The 20,969-nt window shown below is 35.5% G+C and overlaps 1 protein-coding gene across 2 annotated transcripts in view; it reads left to right on the forward strand.

The window, feature by feature from the left end:
* The first annotated feature begins 230 nt into the window (after positions 1 to 230).
* LOC129262496 (dynein intermediate chain 2, ciliary) overlaps positions 231 to 20,969 on the forward strand; it is a 33,776-nt gene continuing 13,037 nt past the window's right edge. The window contains exons 1-10 of one of the 2 annotated variants that reach the window (XM_054900619.2): positions 253 to 388; positions 3,331 to 3,414; positions 4,190 to 4,243; positions 4,660 to 4,707; positions 7,252 to 7,332; positions 8,845 to 8,971; positions 13,305 to 13,378; positions 13,974 to 14,000; positions 15,848 to 15,976; positions 17,426 to 17,527. In XM_054900619.2, the coding sequence (XP_054756594.1) occupies positions 359 to 388; positions 3,331 to 3,414; positions 4,190 to 4,243; positions 4,660 to 4,707; positions 7,252 to 7,332; positions 8,845 to 8,971; positions 13,305 to 13,378; positions 13,974 to 14,000; positions 15,848 to 15,976; positions 17,426 to 17,527 (756 nt within the window). In that variant the 5' untranslated portion in view covers positions 253 to 358. Of the gene's footprint in view, positions 389 to 3,330; positions 3,415 to 4,189; positions 4,244 to 4,659; positions 4,708 to 7,251; positions 7,333 to 8,844; positions 8,972 to 13,304; positions 13,379 to 13,973; positions 14,001 to 15,847; positions 15,977 to 17,425; positions 17,528 to 20,969 lie in introns of both variants that reach the window. The other variant, XM_054900621.2, reaches the window with a different exon arrangement.

Here is a 20,969-nt window from a genome sequence, read left to right on the forward strand (position 1 = left end):
GAAAGAAGATAGAATACGTTATATATCTTTAGATATCATGTAAAAAGCGGTTTACGTTTTTGCTCGCTCCCTTTGTTCACGAGCAGCTTTTTATAAAATTTGCTGTTCACACAATTGCACCTTGCATTTTTTAAAGACCAATTTTAGTGCAAAAGAGTGCAAATCGAGTCTGTATTTAGACCATATTATAAGGTCTTTGATTTAGACTACGTCTGAGAAAAAAAAAACATGATTGCACGCACGCGCATGCGTAGTTTCCTTAACAACAGACTTTGGCTTCCGTGGTCACTGTGAGTCGATGCGACAACTATTTTTTTCTTGAATATTATGCAATAATTAACCATTTACTTGAGGAGGAATGCCAGTGAAGTCGACCAAAACGAAAGGGGTAATATATTCTTTGTATTTTTTCTTATTATTTAATAAATATAACTTAAGAATTTTAAGGGTTTAGCGGCCTTCCTTTGCCCCGGCTGACACAGTCACTGAGTCGGTAACAAGTGTTGCAGCTGTAGACCAAAAGCTTCGGTCTCTAGTGTTATGTTGGTTGTTCAGCTGAACTCTGTTGGCTTCACTCACCAAATACAGAGACCGAAGTTCTAGCGCGATCTGTACAGGGGACTCAATGGCCATATGTTTATGTACTTAAGATCGGATAAAACGGGGAAGTGAATTTGCGCGACAGCCGAGGTAAGTCACTGTTTTTGTTCCTTTTAACTTGATTTTTCTCCGTTTTGGGGCAATTAATGCCAAGAGGGAATATTAATTTGCATTTTGGTCGCGTTAATTTTCAAATTTTTTATTCATTAAAGACAAAAATTGAAGAGCCCCGACGGGGGGATTTCGCATTGCAAGTCCCCTAATGGTGGCTGCACGCTAGCGAGCCGTCTGTGTACGAGGAGAATTTAAAAAAAAAAATGTTAAAAAACTCCTCGAAACAGACGGCTGCCAGCTGTCTATTGCAGCTGCAGAGATCCAGACAGAGACAGTGTCAGTGCAGAAGCGGAGCGGCAACAAACGGCAGCCCGATCGGGAGCCGGTAAAATCAGCCTCGTTCGGGCCTAGGCCAAGGCTAGCGCGAGGGAGCCGCTGCGTAGCACCACGCCTCAAAATATATGTAAAAATTGTGTTCTTTTGTTCCTTTTGAAATAACCCAGAGAGCTCCCGTCCGCGCAGCGGGCGGGAGCCCAGAAGCTCACAGTGTATTCTACCATTGCCACCGGACAAGGGTGATTTATGGTCTAAATATTTCTCCAAATGAATTGTGAAAACAAAAAGTGTACAATTACCACGATTATATGGATGAAGGTCTAGCGAGTGGCAGATTCCTGACATCTGAGCACAGTCTGGAACCTCAAAAAAACGAAAAGTTCTCTGCTTCTACCCCGTCTCGATCGGCCATTTTTGTTAAAAATCGTAACAAAACGGCCGATCGAGACTGGGTAGAAGGAAAGAACTTTTGTTTTTTTTGAGGTTCCAGACTGTGCTCAGATGTCAGGAATCTGCCACTCGCTAGACCTTCATCCATATAATCGTGGTAATTGTACACTTTTTGTTTTCACAATTCATTTGGAGAAATATTTAGACCATAAATCACCCTTGTCCGGTGGCAATGGTAGAATACACTGTGAGCTTCTGGGCTCCCGCCCGCTGCGCGGGCGGGAGCTCTCTGGGTTACTTTTGAAAATAGATTGGAAGATAATAGCATTGAGATAGTGCCTAGTGGTTTTGTTTATTTTTTAATGCAACTTGTCCGTGCCAGTGCGAGTGGTGAGTGGTGAACTTGAGAAGTTGAGGCTTGAAGTTGAAAAGTTGAAGTTGAAGTTGAAGTTGAAGTTGAGCCTTGCTTGACCAATTCATAATCTGTTAATCATAATCATGCAGTCTTGTCTTGAGAGTTGAGTCTGAGTGAGCGAGAGTGATTAGTGGACTTTACAATCTTAAAATAGACCTGAGGCTGACGTGAGACTCGAGTCCTATTCAAAATTTAGACTTACGTTTGACTTCAGTCATTGACATCATTAAATTATGTTGAATTTGAATTGATTCATGATTGTTTTATAACAAACAATTTCAACATTGAATTTGAATTGAGCTGGCTTTAGTAGACTTAATTCATGCTTGAAATTTAATCTTTAGAAAAATTTTGGTGTGCAGACGTAATTTTACAATTAAGCCAGGGCCCAGGGCTAGTTTAAGGACGTTCCACAGTTAAAGTGAAATCCATGTCATTTTCACCAAACTTTGCACATAGATACTTTAGAACCTTAATATTCGAAATATGCAAAAATTAACATGGGTACATGTGCTTGATTTTTTGCTATAGAGCTTCAAAGTTCACCCAAATTGATGTTCTTAAGAATTGCGCATTCAAAAGAATTTGGCATTTTTAGACCTCCCAAGATTACTACAATGAGTTTAAACCTCTATTACTCAGTCAAAATACATGAAAAAGTCATCAGATTTCGCAAGAGAGTTGGTAATTATATCGTTAGAATGGAGAATGTATTTATAGTGCTATTTGTTTGCAATTTTAAGTTTAACAGTACTGTCAGGTCTTTAAAAAGGCGTAAACGATAACAAAATCCCAATCTAAAAAATGTAAAATTTCAGTAACAAACTACAAACGTACAATAAATGCTGCACTTTATTCAAAATCCATGTCATTTTCACCAAAATTTGCAGAGTTGTAGAGGAAGGTATACCTAAGAGGTACAAACATTAAAAAATAGGGGTTCATGTGCTTGTTTTTAAACTATCAGCATTTTTATTAGAGCAAATGTGCTTTTTAAAACACCAAAAATGTGCCGAATGCTTTGTATCTATGTGAAGAAAAAATCAAAACCACTCTACCATGTATTCAAACTTGGGGTAATATTCGTGATTCTTGGCAGCAATGCAGAGTAAAGTATTTTGACATTGTAGAATTTTTTTTTTTGAATGGTCCATGGAATAATTCAATTTTTTAGCTTCATGAAATGACGCATCGGATCTGCAGTTAAAGTGCAGAAGATGAGAAAAATCAGCTCATACCCGCAGCTAATTAATCTCCTGTTCATCCATTGTGACGTTAGCGCGCAGAGTGTAAATTATGCGCAGATCATAATGCGCACAAACATAACTGTGGAACGTCCTTAAGGGCTACTAAATTTTTTGTTATAAAAAATATAAATGAAAAAAAAATGCTGCTGTAAACTTTTTCTTTTTATGCCATTTAATAGGTCTAGGTCAGATGAAAGTTGGTCATTGGTTTTTGTGTGCAACTTTGTACAAAATATTTTGTCCTACTTTTTAAATTAAAATATATTATCTTCCCTTTTTTTCATGTAGGGTTCCACCCAAGGTGGAAGCCAAGCAGGTGGAGCCAGTACCCTAAAGGTTAATAAAGCCAGAGCACCAGCGAAGGGCAAAAAGGTGAGTAATAAAAAATAGCTTGAAATAGGTTAGAGAGGAAAAGAGAGAGACAGAGAGAAAGAAAGGAGAGGAGAGGAGAGAGGAAAGGAAAGAAGAGAGGAAAGGAAGGAAAGAAAGAGAGAGAGAAGAGGGAGGAAAAGGGGGAGGGAGGGGAGAAAAATGAGGGTGGAGGTTGATGGATGTAATTGATTCTGGAATGGTGTTAAGCAAGAACTTCCTTGTTTGGTATGCTGTACATGGAGATGTTATCCTGCTTTCCTCATTAACCATGGCTAGTAATTTAGATTAAAAAAAAAATCTCTTTATCTTATCTTCCTCGAAGATTTTGAAGGGGTACTGAGTCATAAGTAAACAGATTTAAGCCAATATCATTTCTGATCACCAGGGTAATTAAAATATAATTTTCAGAAAAGTGGCACAGGATATCTAAAGTTTTATTGTATTGTTTTTAAAATTTGGAATATATGCATACAGAATTGCTTTTATCTCTTATTAACAGACAAGTTGATTCTTACAGTGTACATGTACTTCATGTACTGTAAATGTGTAATGTGGAATCATGTAGCTACTTGACATTTCTAAAGGGAAAATTGATATGATAAGGGTTAAACTTGTAACATCTTGGATGATGGAACAATCTTATTGAATTGTTCAGAAAATAATGGATGTTAATGTTATAAAAGCGTTCATAATCTTTTGGAACCTGTTACACTTGTGTGTGTGTAAGGTAAGTTAATATTAATGATAAATTATTTGTTTTATTATTTGTTTAAAGGATGATGACGACGCCACAGAGGCGGGAGAACATGGCGGTGAGGAGTGGATGCAGGTAAACTTGATTTCTTTATACTTGTTGCAGTAATGGTGAAATACAGTGTTTGGAAACTCAGTATATAGCTTTGGTCACTTTTAAATGCTCTGCATCTTTATTCACTTTAAAGGATATTTGTTGTTCCCTGTTAAATGTATTTTAAATTTCTTTCAATTTAAATGATATGCTCTTTTGACTACTTTAAAATGTAATGCAGTTTATCCACTGCTATGTATTTGTATTCACTTTTTTGAAATACGTACTTTATTTTTGTTGGAGTTTCAGCTTTGCTTTCTTTAATACTTGAATGTTTTCTTTTTAATCTCGATGAATTAAGAGTGAACAATTATCGCTTCCCCTATTTAAGGTACATGTAATGTGTATCTACGTTTTGAATGATGTATGATTATTTATTACTATTTGTCTTTCTGCAGACAAAGTCTTTGATAAAGCCCGATGATCAGCTGGAGTTGAATGAACTGGTAAGACCAAGATGGATTTATCTATAAATCCTAACCTGTCTGAAGCATGTTTTTGTATAACATGTGGTCACATGTCCTTGTTTTTGTTTCATCTGAATTAATCAGACTTTTGGTCAAGTTTATTTTATGTCACATCTATTCAATGAGAAATATATGAAAATTATTATTTATTTGATTTAAAGTATGCGGATGCTTGCAAGTAAGCAAATTGAGACAAAATTCCCTAGTCCTATACAAGAGACCGGGGCCCCCTTAACACTAAGGTAAGTGATTAATTGCTATATTTAAAGAACGATTCTGATTGGTTCCCTGTCAGTCTACTGAGCAAAATGTGCATACAAGATTGATCTTGATAGGCCGATTCATTTAGCGATTAATCACTAGCCTTTGTCTTATGGGGCCCTGGAGGCCGTAACACAGAGTTTAGCAATCATCGTAGAAGAACATTGTTGTGATTGATTGCATTGACCTGACTGCAATCAATGTACAATCAATAATGGACATTAAGTGTGTGTTTAATCACTAACCTTTGTGTTAGCACACCTTACAACCGTTCGCGATCCGATTTGGAACAAATTGTATTTTGCTCATTTTCTGAAAATGTGAATGGAACATATAATTTTATTTGAGGTTAAAATTAGTTGAAAGAATACTAATATAACCATTTTGAAAGGTTGCAAGCCTTTATTTTGGAGTAAAGGCCAAATTAGTGTCAAATCTTAGCTAATCGTACAACTGCTATGACGTCATTACAAGTAGATATTAAATTCACTTTTATTCTAAGAAGGATGATAGCATATTCACAGATTTGAACATAGGTATTCGTTTGATGATTGAGAACATTACACAGTAAGATATTCCAAGTCTCAATGTTAAGCATCAAATTCTACTACGTTTTATTCCAAAACTGGGTCACAGACCAATCGTAAGGTGTGCGGTCGCCTTTACTGGACGGTCTGGACCCTGGCCTGGCAATGAGGATTAATGTTCTACCTACTAGCACTCTTGCATCAATTTAGTGTTTATATCAGGATAGCTCTCATGTGAACCATTCTGGCAGTAATTTTTCATAGACAGTTCAATTCAATTCAATTTATTTATTTCCATATTCAAATTCAAATTGTACAATATAAAAACATGATAAAAATACAAACAAGAATTAATTAAAAAATTACAAAATACAAAAAATGCCAGTACCAAAAGCTACAAAAAATACAAAAAACAACCAAAGAAGCAGAACATAATATGTAATCTGAATACGGAGGAATTGCCAAAAAGCCAAAGACGCTTATCGAGGGCAATCCCAGAATAAGACTAAAAAGATACATTTATATCATGCGATACAGGGAGTGCGAGACAGACAGGCAGAAATTTGAGAGAGGGGGATGGGAAAGAAAAGGGAGAGAGATAGGAAAAAGATGAGAATAGAGAATTGATATGAAAAAAGAAGATTACGAAGAAAAAATAGACATGCTTAGTATATTAAAAATCTACACGCAGTATATAAGCCTTGTATTTACGTTTAAATGTTAACAAAGTCGGACATAATTTAAGTTCATCTGGAATATTATTCCAGCATTTAGAACCAATGAAAGCAATGGTAGTTTTTGAGAAATTAAGTTTTAAGAAAGGTAAACATAAATCCCCTTGTGCCCTAGTACTATATGAATGTATTGCACTATTCTTAGTAAAAGATCATTAAAACTCATAGGCAGTATACCTTTGAAATAAGAATACATAAATATGGCAACTTGTTGGTGATTAATTTGAAAAACATTTAAAACATTCATTTTCTTAAAAAGAGGAGAGCTGTGACTTAAAGGTGGAGCATTGCACATAACCCTAATTGCACGCTTTTGTAGTATGTATAATCGGTTTAAAATAGTAATTCCACAGTTTCCCCAGACAATATTACAGTAAGACATTTGGGGTAAAATCATTGAATTGTATAGCATCATTAGTACTTTAAAAGGCACGACAAGTTAATCTGCTCTTAGCCAATCAGATCACATCAATTCTGCAGATTGTAACCGTTTTCAGCGATGAGTACTCACAAGTGCTTTGTGAAACGTTCACATACATGTAGACCTTGCTTTCCTGAGGGCTCTGCACATCACTGCATGCATTGCAAAACAGTTAAAAAACGCACATTCTCATGTTTTTGCTTTTAAGGAATGCTTCACTCAAGTACATAAATGGCCAAATACATGTACATACGATTAAGCCTTGCTCACAATAATGACTGAAAGTATTGGGCTTCTTGTCTTAATCTGGGGTAGCACACAAATTTTGATTCCTGTTACAACGGGATGTATAGATTTTAATTACATTTTTGAGGAAATACATTGAAATATTGGAAATTGGGTGTGAAATAAAATACAACAGTCAGCGTGCTTCATATTTATAGCATTCAATATTTCATTAATTATCAATAGTTTTATGCCAATGGAGCATGATATTAAAAGTTGATGTTTAAGCTTTTTAGATGGTATTCAGAGCTGATCGTGACACATCATTTTCTCATTTTCTATTTTTACCCAACAGGAGCTGAAGGAAGAATTCACCAGGATCCTAACTGCCAACAATCCTCATGCTCCACAGAATATCGTCAGATACAGCTTCAAGGTAAGTCAATTAGCCACTGCCATTACTGGCGTGTGCAAGTTCTTATGCAGGCAAGTGAATAGGGGATATCACATGCTCTTGATATGCCTACATTCTTTCTATTTTGGTAAATTCACATTACGGTAACTGCCATTGAGGTGTTGATGCTGTTGAGCCCAGGGTTGGTCCCAGCCAGATTAGACACAATGCAATTTCAGGGGCCATATTTTTTTTGCACTATAATAGTCGGCCTCCCAAACTTTTGTGTCTAATCCGGCTGGATCTGCGCCTGGTTCATTGAAGTTACTTTGATTTTGCAGCAATGGGCCCCGCAGCTGGTCATGTGGTCAAGTCTTATCCATACAGTGCTTTCATACCAAATGAAAATTGTCACAATTTTTTTTTCATTTGTGTAGAAGTTGAGTATTATGGTCAAGTTGATAGGTCTCCGGACTATGAGCCACAAAGCCCGGGGGTTCAAATCCCACCGTAGCACTCGCATCCTTTGGCAAGGCATTTATCAACATTTGCCACTCTCCACCCAGGTCATTACGTCAAACCCCCGTTTGAGAACGTACCGCAGTTCAGATTGCAAACTGCGGTATTTCACCCCATTTTGCATTTGAAAATCTAAAACATCATTTCCAAGCCCAGGGGGCCGTTTCATAAAGCTGTTCGTAAGTTAAGAGCGACTTAAAGAGCGACTGGTGATTATCGCCAATGGTGTGTACCATTTACCGCAAGACAGGATCACCAGTCGCTCTTAACTTACGAACAGCTTTATGAAACACCCGCCTGATCAACCCCGCTTGGCCAGGTAATCCCCGCTGTCTCAATTTCACCTCCACAGGCCAGATTATGAGCGTTGAGCCAAGGACGAAATGATAAACAACAGCTGTGCTATTACGTAAGACTTCTCTGCCTGTAGTAGGACCTTTTGAATGAAATTATTGTATTCGATATTTAATCACGTTTTCAAAGGCATATTGTATTCAGAAATTCAATGTTAGTTCATTTTTAATTTCGAACGAAGAAAATCGACCTCGAAATAAGGAAAGTAAGCGAATAGAAATGACGTCATGCTTACCGGGTCCGCACTCAGCGCTGCGCATGCATCCCATCGTGTTTGGCCCCCTGCTGTGACTGTATATGCCGGGCTGTTGTGTTATCTTCGAACCGAGGTAAAAAAACAGGTGTTTTTTATACTTACATTGCATGCTTGGAGCAGTAGGGTTTGTCGTACTTGGAGAAAAGAATTTATTGCAAGGGAAACTGGGGTATAGTGTTCTCAAATGGAGGTTTTTCGTCATGTGAAATAAATGGGTATTCGGAAGGAATTCCTTTACTGCCTGAGCGCCGATCAAGGTAGCTATGATAAAGCCAGTGTAATGATAATGTTATATTAAGCAGGGGTTGGTGGAAGAACAGTTTTCAGAACCAAAGTGGCTACCCTGGGTGGAGTCTGACATCATCATCAATATCATCATCATCATTATGTACTATTATTATTCATGTATCTTTTTCATATTGTAGGATTGTTCCTTTAAGCAAACATCCCACGTTGACCAACTGGCCATCCATTTCTCGCTTGATGGTAACATGATCCACAAGGATTCCGATGAAGCCAGGAGACAACAGCAAAGACATAATGCTTCTGAAGGTAAAACATGGGGCTTCTGAAGGCTTGAATCAAAGATGTTGTATCCAAACTAGGTCCTCTGGTCTGGATTACAGAGCCTTAGCTGTGGGAAAGTTGTTCAAACCTCTCCCGCCGCATTTTCTGATTTGTTTCTGACTGTTTCAGGACTAGATCTGAGAATGTGGTTGGCTAAATTTGTCTTTGAATTCATCTCTTTTACTAACATAACATTAGTGCAGGTAGATGGAACTTTGTATCTATAGGGAAAACATGGGTGATGAATGTACATTAGAGTCTGTATATGCTTCATGGTAATTGCAGGTTTAGTAGGACATCAAAACAGTTTGCTGTAGTTTCTTGCATTTTAGCAAGACATTGGTGAAGGAGATTTTTTTTCTTCATTTATTGAATAAAAAAAACTAACAAATACTGTATATAGTTTTGGCTATAGGAATAAATCCCTTACTACATTCCACACATTAACAAATATGAAACCTATGCAAATTACAAGATTTCAGCGGCCACGCTTATGCTATTGGTGACGCAAGGAACTGATAGTATAGGTCATATATCACACATCTCTTAAATGTGACCACCCAGTTCAAAACTCGTAATAAGGGGCTTAACAAATTTTTCTGAAAATAGTTATGTTCCAAAATCAGATTTATAAAATTGTATTTATTAGAAAAATCAACTTCTCTACCAAGTGTGAAGTCTGACCAAAGAAGAGACTCCAAACAGGAGACACAAAAGTTTCCTTTTATCCATTTTTTTTCTAATGATTTTTTTATAATAAAGTTCCAACAGATCTTGCATATCCCCTGCTTGAGTGAGTGTATTCAGCTCCTGAAATTCTTCTGCATTCAATCAAGTTGCTACATGTGGGTTCAGTTAATCAATTAAAAAACACCAACATATAATTTTGAAGCTTAGTATTTGCATCTTCAGACCTGAAATCATTTTGGCCAAATTTTTATGGGTTTTAAGATAGGAAGTTGTACACTGATAGGAATGGAATAGCAGATTACTTCATATTTCCTTACATGCATATATGGCCTTTTGTTTCAAAACTGGATATGATCTTTGTGAGTTTCCATTTCTTGACTTTTCACCACCCTGAAATAGGTGCAATCATGACACTAACTCTCTCTCTACTAAGTTACATGTACATACACTCAACCCTGTAAAATTTTGGTAAAAGTTAGGTTTGGGGTCTACGATTGATGTTTAGTATGGTAAAATTAGGAAAATAGACTCCAAGGGGCCGTTTCATAAAGCTGTTCATAAGTTAAGAGCGACTTTAAGAACGACTGGTGAACCTTACGTGCCAAACCATCGCCAATGAATATACCATATACCACAAGAGAGGATCACCAGTCGTTCTTAAAGTCACTCTTAACTTACGAACTGCTTTATGAAACACCCACCAGATTAAATGTTGCAGTATATTATATACATGTATGTTGCAGAACTTTCAAAATGTTCACAAAGTTATATTAGAATTATTTCTTTTTACACTAGAGTTATAATCCATATTATGCCCATACTTATACTCAATGTTGATGCACTGTTAGTCTACATTTACCAAATATGTGTGCACATAGGTATATTTGGCACTTTGAGTAATATTTTTTCTTGTCAGAAGTTTAGAAAATCAAAATCTTGTTTATAAACAGTTATCCAGAGAATTGCTGAACATGCATGTTTGATAGTGTATTCTTTCATAAGACTCCGATTCTAGAACTTTAGTAAAATGTGTAAATTTTCCTGTATACACTAAAGGGATAACCTAGTAAACTTTCCCAAATCTCACAATTACTAACTCTTAGTAGGCCTATTAAATGTAATCAGATAAAAGTAGATGTGAAAGACTACATGTATGTGTATCCCCACTTCAGTTTTAATCTCAAATGTTTCAAGATTAGAATGCTCTTGTAGACGATTGTGGAGTGGATGTATGAATAAACTTTTGAATGTTAACGGGTGTGTTTCTAACTCTCTCGCTCTTCCATTTATCCTCTTCTAACACAAAGTTGGTCTTTTCTTCAAACATTGGAGTGGCGGTAGGTCTCATTTCTATTAACAATCAATCACCTATCTTATGCGCTACATGTACTATCCATTGCTGCTTATACTGTACATGTGTTCAGTCTGTTATGTGTACTCTGTCTGTTGTCTGTTGCCTTTTTAACAAAAGTATTCCTGTTGGGTATCGCGTTGGTCTTGCAAAAACTGTAAGTTTCAAACAACTTCATGTACAATTGCTGACCTATCATTTTCAACAACAACCATCTTTTTTTTTCTCATCAGGTGAAGTGAAGTCCCAGTCTTGGGTATTAAAATTCTTGGGGAGTATTTCATAAAGATTTTTGTTGTCAGATCTGACAAATTGACTTGATTTCGTTTGGCTGAGAAGCACTGTTACTATGGAAACTGTCGGATAAAACAGGACTTGGTCAGATAAAATGCCCGACAAGTCCTTTAATGAAATGCTCCCCTGAATGCAGAGTTTATGATTTGGGTTTTAGTACTCGCACTAGATCTCATTTACCACTCAAATGGGTCACCAAGTCATATTAAAGGTTGTTTGCAACATACCAAGGATGTAATCTAGGCTGGTACTTCCCGGGGTCACGAGGCCACAAGAGAAAACCACCTCCTGAGAATCTGTACATGTCACTTGGCCAGATGCTAAGGCCAGCAAAATGTGGCCTTGTCAACATCCCTGCAACTTACATGTACAAACTGCTTTATAACACACCACCCCTGTCTGTAATTTTCCCATTTTTGGTATATTTACGAAAATTATCTTAAAGTTAATGAAAATTACAATTTTTTTTCTAAAACGTTATAATACACATACCTATTGGAGAATGTTGAATAAAGAAAATACTCTTTAGTCATCCCAGATAATTTTCCCCATCCATAAAAATTTGCCATTTTTAATACAGGGTTGGCACTCCTAATACTAATTGAGACAAGAGTGTATGGTATCCTCTTGCATGTTTTTTTTTTCAATGGCCGCATTTTGTCAATTCTTGTATATATTCTCATATTTATGAAGACAAAATATCTACACTTTACTGTAAAGTGTTGCTTATACAGTATCCGCAAAGTGATAGTGACAAAGTATTCATGTGTATACGTAAGGCTTTATTAGCCTAAATACCACCTAAGTTTTCAAATATATATTGTACTCAACTATTAAATTCACATCCAAATATCACTCTGTTTTATGTCCCAACATTGTTCGTACCACTCCACTTCAAAGCATATATATTAATTATACCCACATAGACATAAAAGTGAGTTTGTACGTACTGTATCCGGCTAGGATTATTATAATCATTATTATTGCATTCACACAGGAGGTGAAAATTTGCAAAAGTATTTGTATGTATTCTGAGATTATGAAAATCCTATAAGATGTCATGATGGATCCCGCCCCCATGCTTTCGGTATAAGACATAAGTGCACCTTATTAAAACAACAATGGACCCTCAGTTAGAAAATAGCAGGGTAGCTTCAGAAACACTCATATTTCATATCAACATTTTATTATCTTAAACATGAATTTTGTGAACTTCTTGATGGACATCTTGATAAACTTTTTGTCTCATGTTTAGCTCAATTTTCATTGAGCTGGAAATATCCGTTGAATAAAAAATCTGGTTATATATTTGTAAAGTAATGGTAAAATATAAATGCATGGAAAATGCTTTCTCATATGAATGCACCATGAATAATCTATTTTGAACCAAAAATCCAGAGATTTAAGCAAAAAAGGTATGATAAAGGCAGAAAAAAGAGTCAGACCTTTGCTATTACATGTAAGTATATTTTTCCTTCCATTGCAAAGAGAGAAAAAGTATCTTTATTGCTTCATAACCATACATTTTTATTGAAAAAGTACCATAAATTTTTGCCATGTAGGGAATGTAAATGAAGCAATTGCTTGCAGCATTGCCTCAATGGCATTTTGCTGAAATGAATTTGCATGAGAATTGATCATTTGCACGTTGCATGAATATTACAAATGTGCTTTGGCTATGTACATTAATGTAGGCTGTATATAAATATATATATATAAGTGAGAAGTGATGCAAGAAGTCTTTGATTTATAATTTATCACTAGTTTTATTTGTCCTTATTGCATCAAATCACAAGTGCTACAGTGGTTTCTGATTTTGCATTGTGCAAAAGTTGCCTGAATTTCACTGTCAAAGACAATTGGCTGTGAATCTGTATATGTGTACAATAAAAAAGCTTTTGGGAATAACTTTAATTAATGACCTGTAATGTAATATCTTTAATAATTTATTCAATTTCAAACAATCTCTATTTGCCTTTGCAGCTATCAGTGAACAGGCGATTAGCGAAGCTGGAGAGGAGAAGAAGGAGGAGGATGGTGATCAGAAGACAGAAGAGGTAAATATCACTTTCCCCTTCCCCTTCACAATATCCGCCCCTTAGCCCATGTCATATGCTCCATGTATGCATGGTTACTTTTTACCGGTACTTAATGTTAGGAAGTTTACCATTCATTCCTGGTTTATTTGCAGAAGTATTTTCACTCAAATCTCAGAAAATTATCATCATTTGGTATTTATTTAAAACTGTACATGTACTAAAAAATTCATTGAAATACAGTGCTTATTATCTTTTCCTTTTATTGCAAAATTCATTTTTAAAATACTTTTTACTGTAACATTGAAATGATTGCTGCCTTCTTGGTAATAATATAGGTCAAGATCATATGCCAGTTCATAAATCAATATATTTATTCAGGAAATGTTGCTGCTCCAGACAACCAGTTAAAGTGCACAGGAAATTTGGTATAATATACCCCACTGCACAAGCTTGTCTAAGTACCATTAACAACAGCAGCAACAAAAACAACAGCAACATCAGCAACAGCAACAACAGAATACTCTGGATAGAATGATATCATAATGTATACTTATTATAAATGTAATAATGCTGCGATCTTAAACTAAAAGTGAATCTTTTATCCTTACCGAAGGGTGATAAACAAGAGGAAGGTTCGGAGGTATGTTGATTTACATGAAATGTTAGAGATTTTTTTCAAATCTTCTTAATTCTTTTTATTTTCTGGTATTGTTCCTTGGTGTATTTCTGGACTGGTTTTGATGTCCTCCTCTTTTGTAGTGCTGCATGCCTAATAAATGCATGAATAGGACAGTTAATAATATTCCAAGTGGGTGTTTCTTAAGCTGTTTGTAAGTTATGAATAATTATGCACGTTTGGTGACCCTTTATTGGGCTATATGATATCCCTACATAACTGACTTTAGCACCTAAGAACATGTTCCAGTCCTGTATCCAGTCATGCATCCACCCATGAGGAAAGTTGTGCATGAAGTCATGCATAACTTTACCCACAGTGTTTATGAAACGCCCACCAGTGTTTATTTTCTCTCTGGTATGTGGCCAATTCTGTTACTTTACGTCATACATGTACATGTAGATAACGAGTCGGGGTTTCTTGTTGTCGTCTTTACGATTCTGAAAACACCTTTTCACGGGATATTCATCTGGTTCTTCGTACACGTTTACAAGTCTGAGGGATAATATTTCTTTTGTGAATAGTAATCTGTCTGTGAGCTTTTATTCTGTTTATGCTTTTTCTTTGGGTTTCTTGAAAGTGTTGGAAGTTTTGTGTTAACAGAGGATGAATTTTATTCCACTTGATTAACATTCAAATTGCAGGAACAGTGCCGGAAATCCAATCACTTACACCCTGTAATATTTAATGTAGCAAGGTACATGTAATGTTTGATTGATATTTGAACAGTATGGTAATAAGTATTGTTTGTATGATATTTCACCAGTTTTTGGACGACTATTCTATTTCTCTCGGTCTTTCTTTGTTTTGCATGGTTTTGTGTTATATTTTGTCACCTTAATTTTGTTATAAATTCTTGGATTTTACTTAATTCTATTCAGTTTTTTTCTTTACTTTTAATCTTGATAAAATTGACATTTTTTCTTGATCATGAAAGCTTTAATAATGCAAGCTATATTTTTTTATCTTGAGTCCTCTCTTCCATCCTAAGAAATAGAAGTAGTTTGATTAAAATTTTTATATTCATTGGGGTAATTATACAATCATGGCTTGTAATTGGGTTGCTATATAGTTTGGTATTTTATAGTAAAGCTTTATCTATATGTATTCACTTTGGTCTTTTTCAAACCAAGAAGTTTAGCAGCGCTTCTGTACGTTTCCCTAGATCATTGAAGCAGTGAGTAAGTCCTATTTGACAGAGAGACTTCAAGGTTGATTCAAATTCCTAGAGTGGTTATTCACTATTTTATGTTTAATAATGATTTTAAAAAGCTGAAGATCTTGCAATGACATCTCATGAAATGAATTTGATATCTATCACAAGTAATTTTAACTCTAATAGTGAATTACTCACAGAGTCACTATTAATTCAAGATTATTGAAGCTACATGTACAGGTAACTGTTCTGTCTGTTGCATTTTATATTCTGTTTCCATCTCTCTCTTTAACCATCTTTCTCACTTATTGCCCCTCTTTTTTGCCTGTATGTTGCTTTGTCTCCCTGTCTTTGTATCTTTCTCTCTCACTTTCTCTGCATTTCCTCTTTTCTTTCTCTCTCCTTTTTCTTCCCTCTCTCTTTCTCTTCCCTCCTCCCCCTCTCCATACCCTCTTTATCTTTCACCCTTTTGCTCCTTCTCTCAAACTCTTTCTTCTTCTCATCTTTTACAATTCCCCTCTCTCTACCTTCCCCCTATTCTTCTCTTCTCTCTTCCCTCCTCTTTCTCCCTCATGTTCCCCTCTCCTTTTATTTGTCTCTCTCTTCCTTCCACCCCTTGGGAACCCCCTCTCCCATCTCTCTCCATCTTCTACAGCCCAAGGAAGGTGAGAAGAGGGACGAGGAGGCCACACCTGCTCCCGGCGAGGCCAAGTCAGATCAGAAACTGACCAATCAGTTTAACTTCAGTGAGAGGGCCTCACAAACATACAACAACCCATACAGGGTAAGTTAAAGCATTTCTGATCAAGTTTAAAATGATATATAGAGTAAGAAAGGAGAGTAGATAAATTTAATAGTTCTAAATTGAAAAGTTACATATAATTCATGATCTCCAAAACAGTCTCCATATTTTGTTCGAATTTGTTTTCCCCATATTTTGTTTGAAATAGAAAATAGAAATCCTCTGAAAATCAATTTTGCCCCATAGATCATGGGCCGGCAGCCACAGAGCAGTGCCAGATCTATGTTGCTCTATTCCTTAAATCGTTGAACGCCAAAAAGGGTAACAGCAAATCTCCATCTTTTAACATCTTTTAGACCTCCCATTTGTGTGGCAGAGGCTCTAACAACTGAGCCAGCACACCGATATTGGCTCATGGATTAATATCTTTCTTAAATGTACAACAATATGAAGAGTTAACATTGGGCCCTCACTTGCGTTTTCATGTATGAATTTTATGTCGCATCGTTCATTTCTGGATAGACATGATAAAACAACTTACATTCAGATTTTTGATTTTTTGTACATTTGTTACTTCCAGTTTTGTGATAAAGATGCTTCGTAGTTCAGACTAGATGTGGGGTATAGTGAAAAAAAAATTATTTTAAGTCAATTCTAGAAAAAAATTGTCTGATTGATTCTGAATGTTTATCCAAATAAAGTTTAATCATAGCTTTGTGAAGTGCATTGGAATATTCATGTTGTAAAGAAAAGTTTTTATTACTATCAGCTTAAACTTCTGAAATTTTCCATCAGGAATTGCTGAGCGAATCGGTGATTGCCCCCCCCCCCCCTGGAGCCCATATTCTGGACTGCCTTAAAATTATGGGAAGCCAAACATGTCAATAACGTGTTCACTTGGTATATGTTTCTTATGTTTACTTTGCTCTTTCCTAATTCTTTAATGTGCAGACAATTATCTTTAATATTCATCCTTCCCAGACAGTTAAATAACGATTTGAGAGTCAAATGAGCTGAACATTGAACCTCTATGGTTAGAGATTTATGTCACAATTGGCTATCCATAGGTAAACCATAATTTTAGACCAGAGATTTAATTAACCCTGACTTCAGAATACAAGCTGTTGTCAGGTTGTCCTCCCATTTTGACTTAATTGCCCGTATTCTGAAGTCGGGTTTAACTTAAACTCAGGTTTAAAGTTGTGGTTTAAGTATGGATAGCCAATTGTTACATAAATCACTAACAGTAGAGATATCATATTTCAGCTCATTTGGCTCTCAAACCATTCATAATATCTAAGAAGTGTAAATGGATGATTGTCTTCACCATCAATGAATCAGGAACGAGCACAATAAACATAAGAAACATCTTGATAAAAATTTTGATACTTTTGGCTTCCCATACTTAAACCACAACTTTAAACCTGAGTTTAAGTTAAACCTGACTTCAGAATACGGGCCAATGTATCTTTTCTTATTTATTGTTTGTAGGAAAGAGGAACACAGACTGAGCCGCCACCCCGGGCTAACTTCTCATCCACCGCTAACCAATGGGAGATATATGATGCATATATGGATGATCTTGAGAAGCAGGTGAGATCATAATGTAGTGGTATCTGCCAAAATATGTAGTTATTTCACGATTTGGTAGGAATATATATATAATAGTTATACACGATTTGTTAGGAACTACATATTGGCTGAGCTGATAAAACCTTGTATCTTAAAATTCAGATATTTTAATGACAGCTCAGAATAAGCTAGATTTTAGAGTTATAATAATATAATTACATGGGTAGCAACCTTCTTTTGCCTCGAAAGAGTTCTTCACAGGTGTCAGGAGACTGTTTTCAGAAATATGAGACTGCCACCATTGCTATATTTTAAAAATAATCCTTTTCTAAGCTGCCCTATTTTTTTTTTTTTTTTTTGAGGTACAAGGTTTCATCAGCCCAGCCACGAATATATGCTTCAATGGCAAATCAAAAGTATTTTGATGAAAGTTAAATCAAAGAATTTGATGATATTTGCAATGTGTGCTAAGGAATTATAATGATTTAGAATGGGTCTTGGTCGAGGCTTGTGAAAACTAGAAGCTTCTGTAGAATTTGTTTTAATGTATTGTCTGAGACTGAGGATTGCGCAAGAAGATGATCGAGGGATGACCTACAGGTCAAACCAGAAATAAAACATTGGTGTAAATAAGTGATCAATACTCTGTTCAAAGCACATAGTCTTTACAATCCTTGTAATTCATACTTTCATGTTTTGCCATAGACTTATGATAGATTTCATTCGTAAGATTGGTCATATCTTGAACACCAGAGAGCATTGATCTGGGTAGCTTTTTATGATGAGTATAGTCTGTGATTTCCTTTGCTTTTAGCCAATCAGATGCAAGAATTTCTAATAGATAATAGCAAAAGTCAGTAAAAAATCACTGACATTTTGTTCCATGATACTCTCCCATAGCATACACAGGCAGTTGTCAGCCAGAAAGAGAGAGAGAAATTTGGAAGATTCCAAGCCAAACCTAGAAAATAAACATTTTGAATTAATATTTCATTCAAAACACTATTCATAATATGTTGGTGCTTATTTTGTAAAGCTACATGTATGAGCAGTTTGGTCTTTGCTAGCACACCTGGGACCTGTTGCAGAAAGATTTCAAGTAAAAATATCAAGCGCAAGTACCGAATACGGGTGCTTCATTGAATGAAAATCAAGTTACGCAAGATTTTTGAGTTGCGTTTGATCGCAACTCTTTCTGCAACAGGCGCCTGTTCATTCAGAATTCCTTTAAAGTAACTTTTGTATAAACTGAGAACTGCTGATAGTTGTCTACTTCTGATCAGTAAATGTGCAATGTGCATGTATAAATTGAAGGAAAGACTAAGAGTGCAATATTAAACTTCTTGATTGGATCAAATGTCGGCATGATACCATTTATAAAATCATTATCATAATCGATTTCATATATTTAATATATGCATGTAGGCACTATGCTGATGATGTCATTACTCTTGCATATATCCATAAATACTATATATTCCATCATCTATCTATTCTGTCATTGCTGCCGATTAAACCCTGCTACTGCCGATGTTTTGGTGATATGACTACCTCACTATTGCTCCTATTACTCTAGGCTGAGGTTTGTAATATGTTTGCAGTTAGTTTAATCAAGTTGCGTTAGCATTAACTCAACTAACATCATAACCAGTGAAAGTTGGTTTCCGACATCCTGCATGGACTCCTTGACGTAATGCCTGCTCTACCAGACCCATTTGTGACATTCAATTCAATTCAATTCAATTCAATTCATTTATTTTCTCTTTCAATCTTTTTAAATTATTTGAAGCCTAATTGGATCACTTTGCAACATTGTTGATCCATAGAGAATATTTGTTCGATATATCCAGTGGCCCGTTTCATAAAACTTGTTACAATAACAAATTTGCAATTACAGTTAAAAGCTATTGAAATCTTTCAATTTGATTGGCTGATTTTAAACTTGTCATAGAAATTGTGCATTTGTCACTATAAACAAGTCTTTATGAAACAGAACCTTGATTTTTCATAGGAAATCTCATTAGGGGATTTCATTGCCAGTTTGATGATTGTAGGGATTATTATCTTTATAAATATTTTTAATTGCACTGATGCAATACAGTACATGTATCAGTAAGCATACACATGTAGAATGTTTTATTCTTTGTGTATATGTAGTATTATTTTTAAGGCTGAGCATAAAAAGTTATTGGAGAAAATCATAAAATATCACTTTGTCACGAATGGGTCACTTTTAAAAATGATTAATGTTGTGTGTTTTGCCTTTTAGGTTCAATGGTCCTGAATGTTATTACATTTCAAAGTTTTCTGTTGACAAACTTTGCAGCCTTTTTGTGTCATCTTCAATTGTCTGGCTTCAATGAAAATCAACTTGATAGGATAAAGGCCTATTTTATGAATTAATGATTGTGTTTAAAAGAAAGTAGAAATTATTTGTAATTTTATTTAGTTGGTTGTGCAATAATCTGTGTTCTTTTCTATTTGATGTTAACACATTGAGCAGAATTCAAAGACGTTTTGAATCCCATCAAATTCCTTGTTATTTCAACGTCATTTTGAATATATGTGATCTGAAGATGTGATTGGGGTTTTTGTTGTATACTTGTCCATCAGAGTGGGTCGAACTTGACTTTTTATTGATGTTTACTGGGAAGAAAGTCAGTTTGTTATAGTGACATATAGTACATATATCTACCGTAATAATAATAATAAACACAGCATTTATTATACGCCATCTATCTAGTAAACTATTCTGAGGCGCAGAGGGATGGGGGGGGGGGGGTATAACAGAAAGGAAAAGAAAACATGTCTTTAAAGCGGAGCACACACTATGGGATCTATTGCACTATGAATTTTTATTAAGTCGCATTTTGCATTAATCATGGAAGTTTATTTAAAGTTCTGCATAATATTAAGAATAATAGAATCATATTTTTGCTTTGCGGCAAGCCCTGTGGTCGCAGTAAAGTAAAACTTGACTTCAATTCGCAGCCAATTGCGATTTGGAATTGAATTTGCTTCAATTTATTCCTACAGGGAGACTCGAACTAGACTGAATTTCAATTTCAGTAGTTCTGAACTCTAATTGCTAAGATTTATTGGTTGGGATATTCATATAACATATTACATTTTTTTTAAAGATTTGGATCCCAACGGATCACATAGTGTGAGCTGTGATCTGTATGCTAACCTGAGAAGACAATCTTTTCATCACAATTCAAGGAAATTTACCCTTAGTGACAAGGGGATGTGTGTTATGTCAATGCACTAAAGCAGATGAAACTCTTCAATGATGCATGCTAAACTGTACTTTTAACGAATAATAACTAACAATCTAATTTGCCTGCCTGTTTGCAAACTAACAATGATTTTCAATAACCTTTTATATTTGAAACATCAATGTTAAGAAGTTTCATCGCAGGTTTGGTCTGAAAAATAAGTCAGAAAAAACAAAACAAATGAT

Source organism: Lytechinus pictus, chromosome 5 (assembly GCF_037042905.1).
Source record: "Lytechinus pictus isolate F3 Inbred chromosome 5, Lp3.0, whole genome shotgun sequence".
NCBI classification, from domain to species: Eukaryota; Metazoa; Echinodermata; class Echinoidea; order Temnopleuroida; family Toxopneustidae; genus Lytechinus; species Lytechinus pictus.